The 15,444-nt window shown below is 36.0% G+C and overlaps 1 protein-coding gene and 2 non-coding genes across 3 annotated transcripts; 2 read left to right on the top strand and 1 right to left on the bottom strand.

Moving 5' to 3' along the window:
* The first annotated feature begins 514 nt into the window (after positions 1–514).
* On the top strand, positions 515–596 carry TRNAS-AGA (transfer RNA serine (anticodon AGA)). Its single transcript has one exon. It is a non-coding gene; the product is annotated as a tRNA-Ser (tRNA).
* Positions 597–743: 147 nt separating this feature from the next.
* TRNAH-GUG (transfer RNA histidin (anticodon GUG)) lies at positions 744–815 on the top strand. Its single transcript has one exon. It is a non-coding gene; the product is annotated as a tRNA-His (tRNA).
* Positions 816–8,689: 7,874 nt separating this feature from the next.
* On the bottom strand, positions 8,690–9,352 carry LOC131026884 (V-type proton ATPase subunit E-like). The gene has a single exon (XM_057956888.2). It carries the CDS (start codon positions 9,350–9,352, stop codon positions 8,690–8,692), a length of 663 nt encoding a protein of 220 aa, XP_057812871.2.
* Between the last annotated feature and the right edge of the window lie 6,092 nt (positions 9,353–15,444).

Raw genomic sequence — 15,444 nt, 5'->3', positions numbered from 1 at the left:
TTCATAATTATATTATACATTGATCATATTTTCATGTTTATCTATACTACAAATTCCAACATCTCAATCTTCCTTTCAATGATTCTACCTGATTTTGTTCATTAAAGAATTATCTCTATACGATGAATAATTTAAATGGTTTAACTTATTAAAAAAAGTATTCCATTTTATCAATTTGCTTTTAGAGTTGATCATATTTTCATATTTATATATACTACAAATTATAACATCACAATCTTGTTTCGTTGATTCCATACGAACTATACTATACCATTTTATGTTTTATTGTTATTCTTCTATTTCCCTCTCTTGTATTCGGCATACTCATTGCACACCAAAATGCAATTACTAGTGTTAAGATAAGATTATACTAGATGCATTCTATAATTTTGTATATCATAGTGCACACAAATGCTTGTTATTTGTTTTAGTGAATGATCTTTGATGATTGAAATGGTGCAACAAAATGTTTTTCTGTTAATAAAATATTAAATATTAATCAAAATAATAACCCGTGGACGTGCCGGAGTGGTTATCGGGCATGACTAGAAATCATGTGGGCTCTGCCCGCGCAGGTTCGAATCCTGCCGTCCACGTAATAATTGTTTAATTTTATGCTCTTTAGGTTGTTTGTTTCTGTCGGTACAGCTTTTTAATTCAAAATAGTTTGTTAGAGGATTAGGATTCAATTCTCTTGAGAAAGAGTTTAGAATAATATTTATGGAAAAACTTGTATTACATCTGTGGCTGTAGTTTAGTGGTAAGAATTCCACGTTGTGGCCGTGGAGACCTGGGCTCGAATCCCAGCAGCCACACAGCTCTTGCGGATGGAAATTAGTTTCCCTAATATTTTGCTGTAGTGGTATTAACTATAACTATTCATTATGTGACTTATGGTTTGCACGACGGAGGGGATGGGTACGGGGTTTGATACCCCACATCTCCAACTTTGAAATAGCTTTTTCATTTAGTGTAATTGGAATGAAAGATTGTATGAAGATATAGTTGGAATGAATTGTCGTTTTCTTATGGTAACTTCGTGCTTCTCAAAATCTTACTTGGAAATTTCAAATCACTCTGATTTTTTTACAACAGCTTACTTGACAATTGCCCTGCTTATAACTAAGGTTTCAGGGCCACATCATCAAATATGATGCTACATCAGCATGCTTTTTGCCAAGGTGTCCAAAACAGCCCCAAAAAAGTGATACCAATAGGCGTGCAAAAGAGACCCCAATAGTTGTGCAGCTGACATGGAATCACCTGATTGGTTACTTTTTACAATATTAGTACATTTCTTAACAACTATTGGTACATTTCCTAACAAGTGTTGGTACATTTCCTAACAAAAATTGATATTTTTTGTTTCAAACAGTAGGTTTTATTTGTTCAATTTTTGGAACAAAAGGTATCAACAACCCTCACAACAATTGGTACATGCTCAACTACTGGGTCCTTTCCCCTTGTGTCTTTATTGTTTTTATCTCAAGCTTAACATTAGTTTTTCTTTTAGGAATGAAAACTAATGAAAGTGTGTATAAAGAAAGGTATTGAGAAGAATTGTATAAATGGGGATTGTATAAAGAAAGGTTATTAAGAAAGGAGTTCACACATAGTAAAACAATTTGATGACATGTAATTTACCGTTGTATGTTAGAATTATAAGATTTTGTTAAAAAATATATTAACTTAAAGTTGATGTGAAGATGATTATGTATGGTAATTTATTTGTGAAACAAAAGGAGGTGGATTCACAAAAAAGAGAGACTAGTTATTTGTGAAGAGGATTTCACAAGGAGCATGGCAACCATTTCTGTCAAGTCATTCATCAACAATCTAAAATTTACAAGTCAAAATAACCCACTCCTCATGAGCCATTGTAATGTGTCTCTTAATATATGGACAATGAATAGATAAATCATTAATTAAATATATTGATACAAATCTACTTTAGCAACCTCAAGATATTTTTCTATTAATTAGTACATTGAGAGTAAGAAGAACGACACACAGGGATGATTAGGGAATACGAATAAAGGATTTCAATAAAAAAGTTTAATTGTTTGACAAAAATAACATAATTGTGGAAATATGTACCACTCGATAAGGAAATAATGAGTTGTTATGAACACATAACAGATAGCTAAGTTCTTGTTAATAGGCTCAAATCTTTCTTGGATCCTCTGATTAGCCCTTCCTAGAAGGGTTTTTTCCCGGGTAGACAGATTCTTGATGCGGTCATCTCTACTCGTGAGATTATTCACTCCATGGATAAGTGTAATCAGCCAAGGATGGTGCTCAAGCTTGACATCTCCAAGGCTTATGATAGAGTCAACTGGAACTTCCTTTTCAAAGTTCTCAAAGCTATGGGTTTTGGAGATAAACTCATCAAACTTATTGGAGAATGCATATCTACGGTCTCCTACTCTGTGCTTCTCAACGGGAGCCCCCTGGAGAAGTTCAGGGCCTCCAGAGGTCTGTGACAAGGGGATCCTCTCTCCCCTTACCTTTTCATCATCCTTGCTGAAGTGTTGGTTTCTAAATTGAACTCCATAGTTCACAGGGGAGCTCTCCTAGGCATCAAACCTGCCTCTACGATGCCTCCTAATGTTCTGCAACAGTTCATCAACGAGACTATTCTTTGTGGTATCTCCTCTGTGTGGGAAGCTAAGGCTTGGAAAACCTTTCTCAACTCCTATGCTCTGGCCTCTGCCCAACACATTAACTATGAGAAGAGCAACATTTACTTCTTTCACACTCATGTCCAACTCCAAGATAAAGTCTACATAATCCTTGGTTGCCAAAGGGCCTCCCTCCTTGGCACCTACTTGGGCCTCAACTTGATTGTTAAAGATGTCTCTAATTCTTTCTAGATCTCTATCCTCGAAAGAATGCAGAAGAAGTTGGCTGGTTGGAAAGGTAGATTCCTCAGTAGTGTTGGGAAATTGCAGCTGCCCTCCTCCTCCCTCCAAGGGATTCCTGTGTACTTCCTCTCCCCTTTTAAGATTTCTATGGCTATGGCAGGTAAGCTAGAGAATATCCAAAAGCCTTTCCTTTGGACGGGAATGGAAGAAAAGAAGAGACTCGCCTTGGTGGGCTGGGACAGAGTTTGTCTTCCGAATATCATGGGCAGGTTGGGAACCCGCAAGATCTCTAAGTTCAATAAGGACCTTATGACCAAAATTGCCTGGAAGCTTTTGAATAAGGATATGGATTGGAGCAGGATCATCAGGGCCAAATACTTGGGTAATGGAGACTTTTCCTCTATTTTGAAAGAGGAGGGCCTTCCCAGGGGTTCCAAAATTTGGAATAACATCTTGAGCTGCAAGGACACTTTATCTCATGGCTTGAGGTGGCTTATTGGAAATGGAAGGAATATTCTCTTCTGGGAGGACTGTTGGTAGGGAGAGAAACTCCTTGCTTCTTCACCCTCCCTTAGAAGACTCCAGGATGCTACCAAAAGCTTCTTTGGAGAAATGGTCAGTGATTATTTCAGCAACTGCACTTAGAGGGCCTTGAAGGACTACTGCATTGATCATCCCTTCCTCCTCCCTGCTACTAGAGAGCTCCATAAGCTTTTGGCTGGTACGTTTCTCCCCCTTTTTCCTAGGGAAGATAGATTCATTTGGAAGTGGGACCCTTCCGGAGACTTCTATGTCAAAACTGCCTACACTAGCTTGCTAAGAGAACCTATTTACACCTCTATCTGGAAAGAGGTCTGGAATCCCCAACTCATCCCCAAGGTTAATTTCTTTTGGTGGACTACTCTCTTCAATAAAATTTTGACCCAAGACAATTTGGTCAAGAGGGGATTCCAATTCCCTAATATATGCATCCTCTGCAAAAATGATGAGGAAAGTCCTTCTCATCTCTTCCTCCATTGTGCCTTTACTCGGGAGCTCTAGGAGATGGTCTACATCAAGCTCAATATTTGTTGGATTATGAATGATAATTTCTTAAATTTGTCCCAGGAGTTTCGAGGCCTCTCTTCCAACCCCCTTATCCAACAAATGTGGAAGTAGATCCCCCCTCATGTGAGCTGGAGTATCTGGAAGGAAAGGAATGACCAGATATTCAGAGACGAAGAGGCCTCTATGGAAACTGTGTCTGCTTGATTCCTTAAGTTGATTCTTGAGAATATCTCTGTTTCTAAAACTCGGATGGCATCCAAGCCCCCCTCTACCTAGGACTAAGAAATTGCTAGATGTTGGAACATCCCCCCCTCGTTCTCTCTTGTTGACTACTCTAAGAGATTCCTAAGGTAAAACATAGTCCGGTCCCCTCCGGCTATACATTTCAAACTCAATTTTGATGGGGCTACTAGGGGGTATGTGTTGGAATCCAAGAACACTAAGAGGGGCGAGTGAATCAGTGTTCTACCGGTAATATAAGATTTTACCTTATTATAACATACACATATAAACCGATAAATGAAGAAACATATAACATGAAGTAAATAAACTAGTCACATGAATGAACACCATAACACACCTGGATTTTATACGTCGAAAACCTCAAAGAGGAAAAACCATGGTGGGATTTGTGACCCACAATATCAATTCACTGGCCATATGAAAGATATGGGGGCGACAAAGTTAGATACGAACCAAATAATCTAGATGATTTCAAAAATGACCCCCTGGTTTGGAATTTCTGTGTTGAAGGAGGGGTTGCCGATTTTTTGGAATGTCTGCAGGGCCACAATGAGCAACTCTCGGTTGCTTTTGCCTCCTCTTGGTCAGGGAGGCATGTCTCGGTGGGCAACATTTCCTTTGATGTCTCTGAGAAGACTATTGCCTAGGCTACGAAGCTGACCCTTGACGGTCGTCGCTAGAAGCGTACTAGCCATGTTGCTAATAGCGAAGGTTTGAAACGGTTCTTCCGCAACCGCGAAGAATGTTTCAAACTCCAGGGTGGGTTTTCTCGGGAGGATCTCAAACACCTGTGGAACGTGATCTGTCTTATGATCATGAAGTACTTCACTCTCGAGGGCAGGCACAAGGTATTCTACTACTATCATTTGTCCCTTCTCAATCATTTTCGCAATAATGATTTGCTCTGTCTGCCCTTTTATTTACTGCATTCTATTCAAAGCTCTGTTAAAGACACCATGGATCCCAAGCATGGGGATAATCCATCCTACCTCCTTCACCAGGGCCTCATTTACAAGCTGTATAAATTCCATGAGGCCCTTTGCCCCCCCCGGAACCTCTCGCACTCTTAGCCCCCCATGCCTACTCCTCAGCAGCTTGTCACCCTGTCCATGTCTTTGCCTGCTTATGCCTCTATTGTTTCCTTATCTGCGGTCTCCCCCAGTTTGACTCTGTCAACGTCTCCCAGTGTTTCTCGCTCCCTATCCAAGGGCAAAGGCAAAACCCTGTTAAACACAAACGTATTGTCTTTGATGACAATTCGTCCTCTGAGGATGTTGAGAATGAAAATCCTTCCTCTGATTTTGAGGTTAAAAGGAGATCCTCCAGATTGGCTTCCAAAAGCCATAAGAAGAAGACCCCGGTGATAAAAAATATTGACTCAGAGGAGAACTCCATTGGGGACAAGGAGGGAGAGGACCCTAATACCACTATGGGGGCCCCTGATGGGGATGATGTGGCTGTGGATATGACTAGGGACCCCATGGTTCCAGCCATTGTTGGTGCCATTGACACGGGCAATTCTAAGATGCAAACCCAGGACCCTATTGATGTTAAGGATATGACCCCTATGAACATGGGCACTGAGGGTGTCATGGGTGAGGAAATTTTTGATAACAAAGCCCTGGACTCTGGTAACTTGGACCCGGATTTAAAGATGGCGAAGTAGGTGATGCAATCTCTCTCCCTGATGGACTTGGGTAAGGATATATACACCCCCCCTACTAAAGATGTGCCCAAGGAGATGGAAAAGACTACGGATAGCATGGCTGTTGTGAACCCCCAGGGTGTCGCTACTCTGCAACAAATGGAAAAGTTGTGCATGAATGTGTTGGACATCACATAGAGGATTGAGAACCTGGGCCCTGAGCTTGAATTGCAGGCTATCATGGACGATGTCATTCGGCTCAAGAGCAAGATGGAGGCCTAGGATGCCCAAATGGCGGGCCTTAACAAATTTCATTTGCAGGTGCTACACAACTCGATGCTCACCCTCTCTCTGTTGAGGGAACATACTGTGGACATGGAGGAGGATAAGCAGGAGGCTAGGGACCTTTACAAGTTCCTATCCAATGAATGGAATAGTGCCATGGATGCCACTGGAGTGTGGAAGGCACCCCTGTAGTTTGTTTTTGTGTTTTCTGCTGTTGTTTTTGATTTCTAAAGACTTGGTCTCTTTTTGTTGTTAGTTGTTGTTAATGTTGTTATAGTGTTTTTTCTGCACTATGGTTTTGTTAATAGTTATGCTATGTAAAGGGTCAATGCCCTTGTTCTCACTGCTTTATTAATAAAAAACAGATAGCTAGAAGAGTTAATGCCAAAACTAAAAAATCCACTAGTATATGACTTGAAGAACTAAAGAGAGCTAATGGGTAAATTGAGACAAAAATATAAGAAAAAGTTAGACTACAACTTTTTACACAACCCATGATTTATTGAACTCCCAATTATGAATTTTCATTCACTATATTGTGGGTTTTGAGAAATATTTATAGTTTTATTATGGGTTGTTAGAATAAAAAATTAGTGATTTGACCAGTCTTTTGAGAAATCTTGGGATCTATCCTAATACAAAGAAATAAATTTGCTATAATTTCATAGTTTGAAGCATGAGGTGGAGATGACACAAGTTTTTTCCAAAAAAAAGTCACATTTAACATAATTTTTGCAGTTTTATAAGTTTAAATATAAATTAACAAGATGAAAAATATCTTGAAGTTTCATTTGTGTTCATTAATTTAGAAGGGAGTAAACACGTGGGATAAATTTAAGAATTTCATTTACATTATTCCTAATTTACACTAGAACAATAAACATGCCTATATTCTTATATTTTTCTCAATAAGCATAAGGGATAGGACCTTAGCCCTTCCTCAACTCAAACTTAAAAAAGTACAGATACAAATTCATATTTAATAATGTTTACATATATACATAAATGAAATCTATAATTTTTCTATGTAATATCTACAAATGTCAAAGAATAAACTTATATATATAGGAAAATTTACGAGCTTTCAAATTAGGATCTCCAAATTCAAATGTATGAGCTCCTAGCTCCTTAAAATTTTTCGTGGCCAAAGAGATTAACATCTCCCAACCATACAATGACTTCAACTACTAAACCATTGGCTAGAATGATTGTTCATGGATCCAAAAATTCACAAACATGCCAAATTTATCAACATATTCTTATACAAAAAATAGTTATTCATAAGATGTGAATGATGACAATGAACCAACCAATAGTTCTATTTAAGATGAAAAAAGAAGGGTAATCTCCATGGGAGAGAATGTATAGCAAGGGGCTTACTACTAATATCGATTTGTTATATCAAAGACTATTCAAACTAATATAATTATCCTCCCAAGGCTTAAACATAAAGTATCCACCCAAGGCTTAAACATAAAGTATCACCTTCATAATTAACCATACATTATACCCAAATTACTCACCCTCCAATATAATTCCTTCCAAGATAAATCACAACTCTACAAGATCACAAAAATGACAATCCTACAATATTCATATATTCAAAATTTATTTTATTAAAAGGTGGTGTCAATTTTCTCTCTAATATGTAAGTAATCCAGAATTCACTTGCTCTCCATGCTTTTGATCACCCCAATTCAGCCCCATACAAGCTAAGTCCATATCAAGCCATGTGGAGGTACCATTGAGAAAAAGGTTTTGAAGATAAAGAAAATATTGAAAAAGATCTCAAATTAGAATCAAATACATACTTCCACATTCAAATTTCTTCGCATTCACTTTACCTTTCAAGATTTTTCTTCTACCTGTTATTATCTAAGGCGTGGTTCAAAATCTTGGAACATGTTGATTACTCTTATTTTCAGATTCTTTCGAAAGATCTCTACTCGGTCTCTTCTCCAAAAGTACTAGGAGTTTTCTTTCTTTGCAAGAGGCCAAAGTGAAAATTAAAATTTCCAATAAAAGACTTTGTAACATATTATAATGTTACCGATCTGGTTCCTTTTAATGTGCTTTAAAAAATGAGATTAAAACCTTCAAACTTTGGTAGAGAGATTTGAAATGGTATCTAGGAATACCATTTTACATTATAGACCTTCTAAGGGGTATACATTTAATGCTACTATCAGATCACTCACTCTAATAATTCCATGTGTGATTGTTAGAGTCGCATCACCTTCATCTTCTCACAAAGATCACTCCATTTTAAACAACAATATCATTTTAATATTATTCATTTCACAATAAATTAAATGGATACATTAAATAATCAATAAGTAATGAATTAAAAGATCACTCCATTTTAAACAACAATATCATTTTAAAATTATTCATTTCACAATAAATTAAATGGATACATTAAATAATCAATAAGTAATGAATTAAAGGAAAGGATTACGCTTTGACTATGATAATATAAATAATGAAAGAAATATAAAATTTAATGTAGAATATCTAATTTTCTACTCTTGTTGCTTGATTGTATATGTTATTATATCTGAAACGTAAATTTTATGGTTGTTCAACAAATTTTGGGCCATTTCCTCTAAACAGAAGAATGGCCAAAAATCTCTGGAAGTTTCTGGGCGAATACAATATCCAGTCTTTTGTCGACTGTATTATCACACACAATTTGGCCATTTTTGGAAGCCATGACAATACCTCCGCTACAACAAAGATCAGGCCCGTGAGCAGGCGGAAGAAAAAACTTATGATCCAAAACAATTTCATCAATTTTTTCCCTCTCTGAATATTCCTGCTTTGCTTCTTCTATAACAGATTCAACCATTAACCACTCGTCTTCTCTGCACCTTAATATTACAGCAGGCTCATTCAACCTAAAAAGAGCTTGCAAAATCAAATCTTTGAGAAGTTTTTTATACAAACGATTGTCCTGAATAATACCCACAAGTTCTTTTTTGACTTGTTGTTTCATGCCTGAAATCAAATCATCTTGGGCCTGAAGAATTTGGAGGCGGGATGAATTCAGGTGCTTAGAATACTCTATTTTCTGTCGAATTTTCAGATGCTTTTCCTTTCTCTCATATTCTTGATTGATTTTGTCAATCCCAGATTGTATAAGCTGCGATTTCACACTATGGTATTCCTGCTCACTGCTGACGCCCATTTCAATAGATATATCCTCGGCCTCCTTCAGAATGAAGTTTACCAGGCGCTGTATTTGCTTTGTGAAATCTGCTTCTTTCATGTTCAATCAAATTGCTGCTCACGAGATTCGATCCCACGACCTTCCCCAGGCCTCTAATTTTTTTTTCCAGGAACAATTTTCTATCAAAAGCTGTGGAAATCAGAAGAGAAAAATCAAAAGAAAACTTTTGAAATTGCTTAGGTTGTGGTGCTAGTTTTGTAACCGTTTTGATACGGTTGGGATTTAGAAAATGAGTGAGAAAAGAAGGAATTTAACTGAATAATGGGCTTCCAACAGGTTTACATACTTTGTCTTTTCAAGTGTTCTAATGGCGTTTCATGTTAATTATTTTTAGTGGCTTCAGGACTGTAAACCATCCTTAACAGCTCTTCTTAGAGTTAGTTTGCTCAATAGTTTGGATTAGGTTGGTCTGTGAATTGTATCACATAGAAATGGTATAGAGAATTGGTTAATATATTTAGAGTGTGTTAATGTAAACCAAAACAAATCTTATCTTTAAGTTTACATTTACATGTCAAAATATTAATTATAATTATATATACAATAAAATTTAAATGTTTTTTATGTTGTAATATAATTTACAATAAAATAAAATAATTTTAAACTAAATAAAATTGTTTCAATTGATATTTCTTCACATTTATTTAGTAAGATATTTATATTAGTCTTAACAAAACTAACAATTTTTTAGTTTATTTTTTGTATAATAGTGAAATTTATTTATTGATGTAAATTATAATTTTATTTAATTGTAGGTTTCTTTTATGTAATAGTTTAACATAATTATATATTGATGAAATTTTGTGTTAAAATTGATTTATTTTTAATTTTTTAATTTGATTTCGTATTTATATACATTTAAATTCATTGTATTTGAATGCCCGAGATCTTTATTTACATGTGTTTTCATATCTTGTTATTATTAATTATTTTTTTATTTGTTCGCGTGAAATGTGGAATCTGCATCTGCAACACAAACACTCAATAGATCATTACATGCATGGTTAGTTAATTAAAATCAATAAATGTAAAATCATGACAAATCGACCTATTTCCTCCTAAAAGGTGCGAGTATAGATATGCTCTCAGATTTGTGTAAGCAATACCAGTGACTTGATTACACCAAGATGAAGGATTTAATCTATATGAATGCAAGATTAACAAAATAAGCTATATTTAATCCAAAATGATATGAGATACATGATTGTATGCATGACTAATCTAAGATGCTAATTATGCTAGATGATTGAGATAAAATTGCCTATAGTAATGATGTTAAAACTATGAATTCAAGGGATCTTTATTACTCCAAAATGAGGGGTATTTATAGGAATTCCAAGGCCAAAGTTGAGGTGGCAGGAATCGGCGGTCCAGATTTGATCTGAAGATATCAAGGGTTAAGATTGAAGAAGTTGGAGAAGAGGTTGGAGGAAGGGACACTTGTCATATCTGTGGTGACAAATGTCAAGGAACCTTGCTCATGAGAGGGCAAGTGTCCAAGGGAGGAGACATGTGGCAAAAGTGCCATGTGTCTTAAGGGGGGAATATCCAACCCATAAGAGGTTAGGATAAAAGAGGTTAAGATGTCCAAGATAGGATAGGGTTAGTTAAACACAGGATTAGATATAATGGGTTAGGTTGGTGCATAGGTTAGGTGGTTAGAAGTTAGGAGCCATGTGCTCATATTTGAATTTAGAAATTCAAATATTAGGAACAGGTAATTACTTTCAACAAATCATGATTTGATTTGTTTTAACTATATATGAGATTAGAAGAGTGAATTTAAAATGGGGGAGGATTATTAATTAATCATAGGGGAACTATTGAAATGAACTTAATGAATAAATCCTTAGATTTATTTATAAGTAGAATGAATGGGGAAATTAATCAAATTATTTGCGAATTCAATTAACTATCTTCAGACCATTTTTAGGTGTATACATTTTGCCCCTCTTTGAAGCGATGTGTGATGACGCGTTGGTTCAAAGAAAAATCTCAATACGATGCGGATATAATTTCGATATGATGCATGCCCGAGACATTGATTTATAGATAATTATGCAAGGATGCCCCTTCAAGAGATCAATTGACAGAATTGATGATTGAATAGTTTGGATTTGGGCGAAATTGATTTCTTGATAAAATTTACTTGATTCATGCAACTTTGGTTGATGAAAGTGTCAATTCTTTGATTACTTTGATGTTTTGCTTGAATTGATGATTGATAGAGTTTGATTGACCTCATGATTGATGAGGGTCAATAATATAAACTCAAGATTTGATGATCTGATAGGATGAGTTTGATTGACTTCATGATTGATGAACGCCAATGATGTAAACTCAAGATTGAAAATACTAGACACGTGACCTCATGATGAATGAGAATCACTGATGGGTGCTCAAAGAGATTGATGGAAATCTCCAGTGAGCGGATAGGATAGCAGATCAAATGATCAACGAGATTGATTGGATAAAGAACTGACATTTTGTTGATATCTTGTTGTAGGAAGATTTAGATGTACTGATGTTGGTGCATTCGAGGGAGTAGCATGAGATTTGTTTAGGTGGACAATATCTGGAGAAATTTTTGGTCATCATCCTAGTGGACATTGATATGAGAGATTGATCATTGATCCAATTTTGTATAAACCATTGATGAGACATTGATGATTCCTGTGATATATTCTAACATTTTTGTGATATCATTGTACATTGGACATCAATTCTTTTTTGATGATATGATATGCAGTCGATCCTATTTGCCTTATATGGTCTATGAGATTGTGGATGCATTATACTTGCTATATGATTATGAACCCTAGATGATGGATGCATGCCTCTTATATGATGATGCGAGATTTACATGATGTATCCAAATGTGAATATGTATGGCGATGCATGTGCAATGATATACTTTCTATTTTTATGATGTTTTTATTGTTTTTCCCATGCATGTTGATATGAGATGGATGAAACACAATGCAATGATGATGTCATTGGACATGATTGATATTTATGAATGAATGAAAGACTGAATGATCTATATGGATGATGGATCTAGACAAATGACGTCTTATTATGCAATGCCGACATGTGATGAAATGAACTAACTTATCATGTCGAATGAATGAATGAATTATTTTTGTTAATGTGAAATGTACTCAATCATGTAATAAGAGAGATAAAACCTCTTGAAGCATTTTGGCCTTGGAAAAAGATGGGCTTTCGCGATCCCATTCAAAATGAAATGCAATCTACTTTGAATAATGCAAAAGAGATGCAACACTGCAATCGGATTAGTCACTGGGTCATTTCTTTTTGTCATCATTGAGCTTTTAAAATGTGGGAAGTAAGTGCAAACATCGATGGTATAATTGAACCATGATGATCTAAGCACTACTTTCCTGGGTTTTGATATTGCAAGTTAGTACAAGCATCGAGGTATAATTGAACCAAGATGACCTGAGTGTTGCTTGCGTAAAGTAGACAGTATTAACCATTTCTATATGCAAATCTGAAATGTCTTCGATGATACTCTGATGATCATGTCCTGAGACAAATTTACACATATTAATGATTAATTCACAAACAGTAGACAAGAAAATATCATGTTCCATCCTTGTTTCTCTAGTCAGAGACATCCTTGAGTCACTCAGAAATCATGATAGCGAAAATCAAGATAAAATAGTTGAACCATTAGTATCAAAGTTTTAAAATCATTAGTCAAAAGATATCATCTATTGATATGTGTTTGTCATGTTTAGACTAATAGTGGGTAGTTTGATGGTTGACAATATGATCTTGTGTTCAACGTTGGATGTGTCTTAGGTTTTACTTGACAAGTGTTGCCTAACTGTTGTTCTACTTGTTTGATTAAGCCCAAGGAAATTTTGCCTCTAGCTAGGTTCAATATTTTTCCCCTAGTCTAGAAACAAACTTTATTATGGTATATACAATGATCCAAACCATGGTGAGAAATCACCGGCGAAGCCTGCGCATGTACAAAGGCTTTATTATGGATATGAACAACGTTGATAAAAATGAATGCGAGTGGAAAGATGCATGAACTAATAGATGGAAGAGTTAGCTGATAGATAATGCTTGTTGCCAGGTTTTCACCATCTGTTTTTCTTGCACTTTTTTTTTCTCATATTTGATTTTTTTTTCACTGTTTTCGCTATTTTTGTACTTTTCTTCTTTTTCACTATTTTTCAATTTTCTGTTTTTGCACTTTTTTTTTTTGGATTTTTCTGTTTTTCCACTTTTTTTGGATTTTTTTTCTTTTAGACATAAATTTTTTTCAGATGCATGTTATTGATGGTTTCGTTGAGATGATCCTCATATGTCATTGATAGCTGATAGGCTCTTGATCCAAATGTTTCTATGACCACAAACGGACCCAACCAGTTTGGTTCAAATTTCCCTTTCTTTTCTCAATCTGACTGGTTGCATGGATTTTCCTTTAGCACTAGTTCCCCAACTTGAAAGGCTCTCGGTTTGACCTTGTGATTATAACTTCAACACATTCTTTGTTGATACACCTTCAAATGATAAAAAGCATTTTCTCGTCGTTCATGGATCAATTCTAGCTCTTGTAGTCTAGATACTCGCTATTCTTAATTTGGGAGAAGTCCTTTTAATGATACTCGTAGAGAAGATATCTCTACTTCTATTAGCAGTATTGCTTTTTATCCATAGACAAGAGAGAAAGGTGTGGCTCCTGTTAGTGTGTGGATACTAGTATGGTAGGCCCATAGAGCAGGGTTCAATTGAACATGTCAATCTCTGCCAGCATCATTCACTGTCTTTTTGAGGATTTTCAAAATTGTTTTGTTTGATGCTTATTCTTGTCCATTCCCTCATGGATAGTAGGGTGTGGAGAATCTATGTTGGATCTGAAATTTCTCACAAAGATCTTGTACAACCCAGTTCTTGAATGGTCGCCCATTATCAGTGATAATGGTCATGGGTATGCCATAGCGACATATGATGCAGTTCAAGATAAATGCAACAATTTATTTTTCTATGATATTTGTGAGAGGTACCGCCTCAATCCATTTTCTAAAATATTTTGTAGCTACAAGGATGAATTTGTGACCATTGGATGAAGGAGGATTTATCTTTCCTACTAGATCAAGACCCCATTGGTAGAAAGGCCAAGAGGTTGCCAAAGCATGAAGCTCTTGTGCTGGTGCATGAATTAAATTGCCATGGATCTGACATTGTTTGCATGTTTTAGCTATCTGAAAATAATCTCGTTCCATAGTTGGCCAATAATAGCACAAGTGTATGATTTTTTTCGAAAGGGTAAGACCACTTGAATGAGTGCCACAAATTTTGTTATGGACTTCATTTAAGGCCTTCTCAGATTCTTCTTGCTCGAGACATCTTAAGAGAGTACTTTCCAGACCTCATTTAAAAAGGGTATCCGCGACAAGAGTATAATGGGAAGATTGGTGAATGAAATTTCTCTTCTGGTTCTTGGACAAGTTGAGAGGGAGGGTGTTATATTTTAGGTATGTATAAATTTGGCCATAGCGGGAGGAATCATGCCCAACAAGGTGACTGGATAATTTGAGAATCGGGACAATTATGGGCAGGGTAGGACAACTCTTCCACCAGGAATTCGTAACGCTCTTGATTTTCCTATGTCTGTAGTAGAGAAGCAAGTGTTGCCATGACATTTGCTGCTTTGTTGTCATTTCTCAGAATCTACTCAAAAGTGATTTCTACAAAATACTTCTTGAAATCATCTACTATCTTTTTATAAGGCATTAGTTTGTCATCCTTTGTTTGATAATCATCATTAATTTGATTGATGACAAGCTAAGAGTCTCCAAAAACCTGTAATTGTGTGATGTTCCATTCTATGGCCATCTTGATTCCTATGACCAAAGCTACATATTCTATTGTATTGTTGGTGCATGAAAAAGTCAATTTATATGACTTTGGAATTGTGTGACCTTGCGGTGTGATGAATAAAATGCCTGCTCCTAATCCATGTTGGGTATATGAACCATCAAAGTACAAATGCCATGTATGTTTGGTGACTGTGAGTATATCAGCATCTAGAAATTCAACGTTTAAGGTATGATCATCTTGAAGTAGTGCTTCGACCAGCTGGTCTACAA

Source organism: Cryptomeria japonica, chromosome 1 (assembly GCF_030272615.1).
Source record: "Cryptomeria japonica chromosome 1, Sugi_1.0, whole genome shotgun sequence".
NCBI lineage: Eukaryota > Viridiplantae > Streptophyta > Pinopsida > Cupressales > Cupressaceae > Cryptomeria > Cryptomeria japonica.
This window is presented reverse-complemented; position numbering and strand designations above follow the sequence as displayed.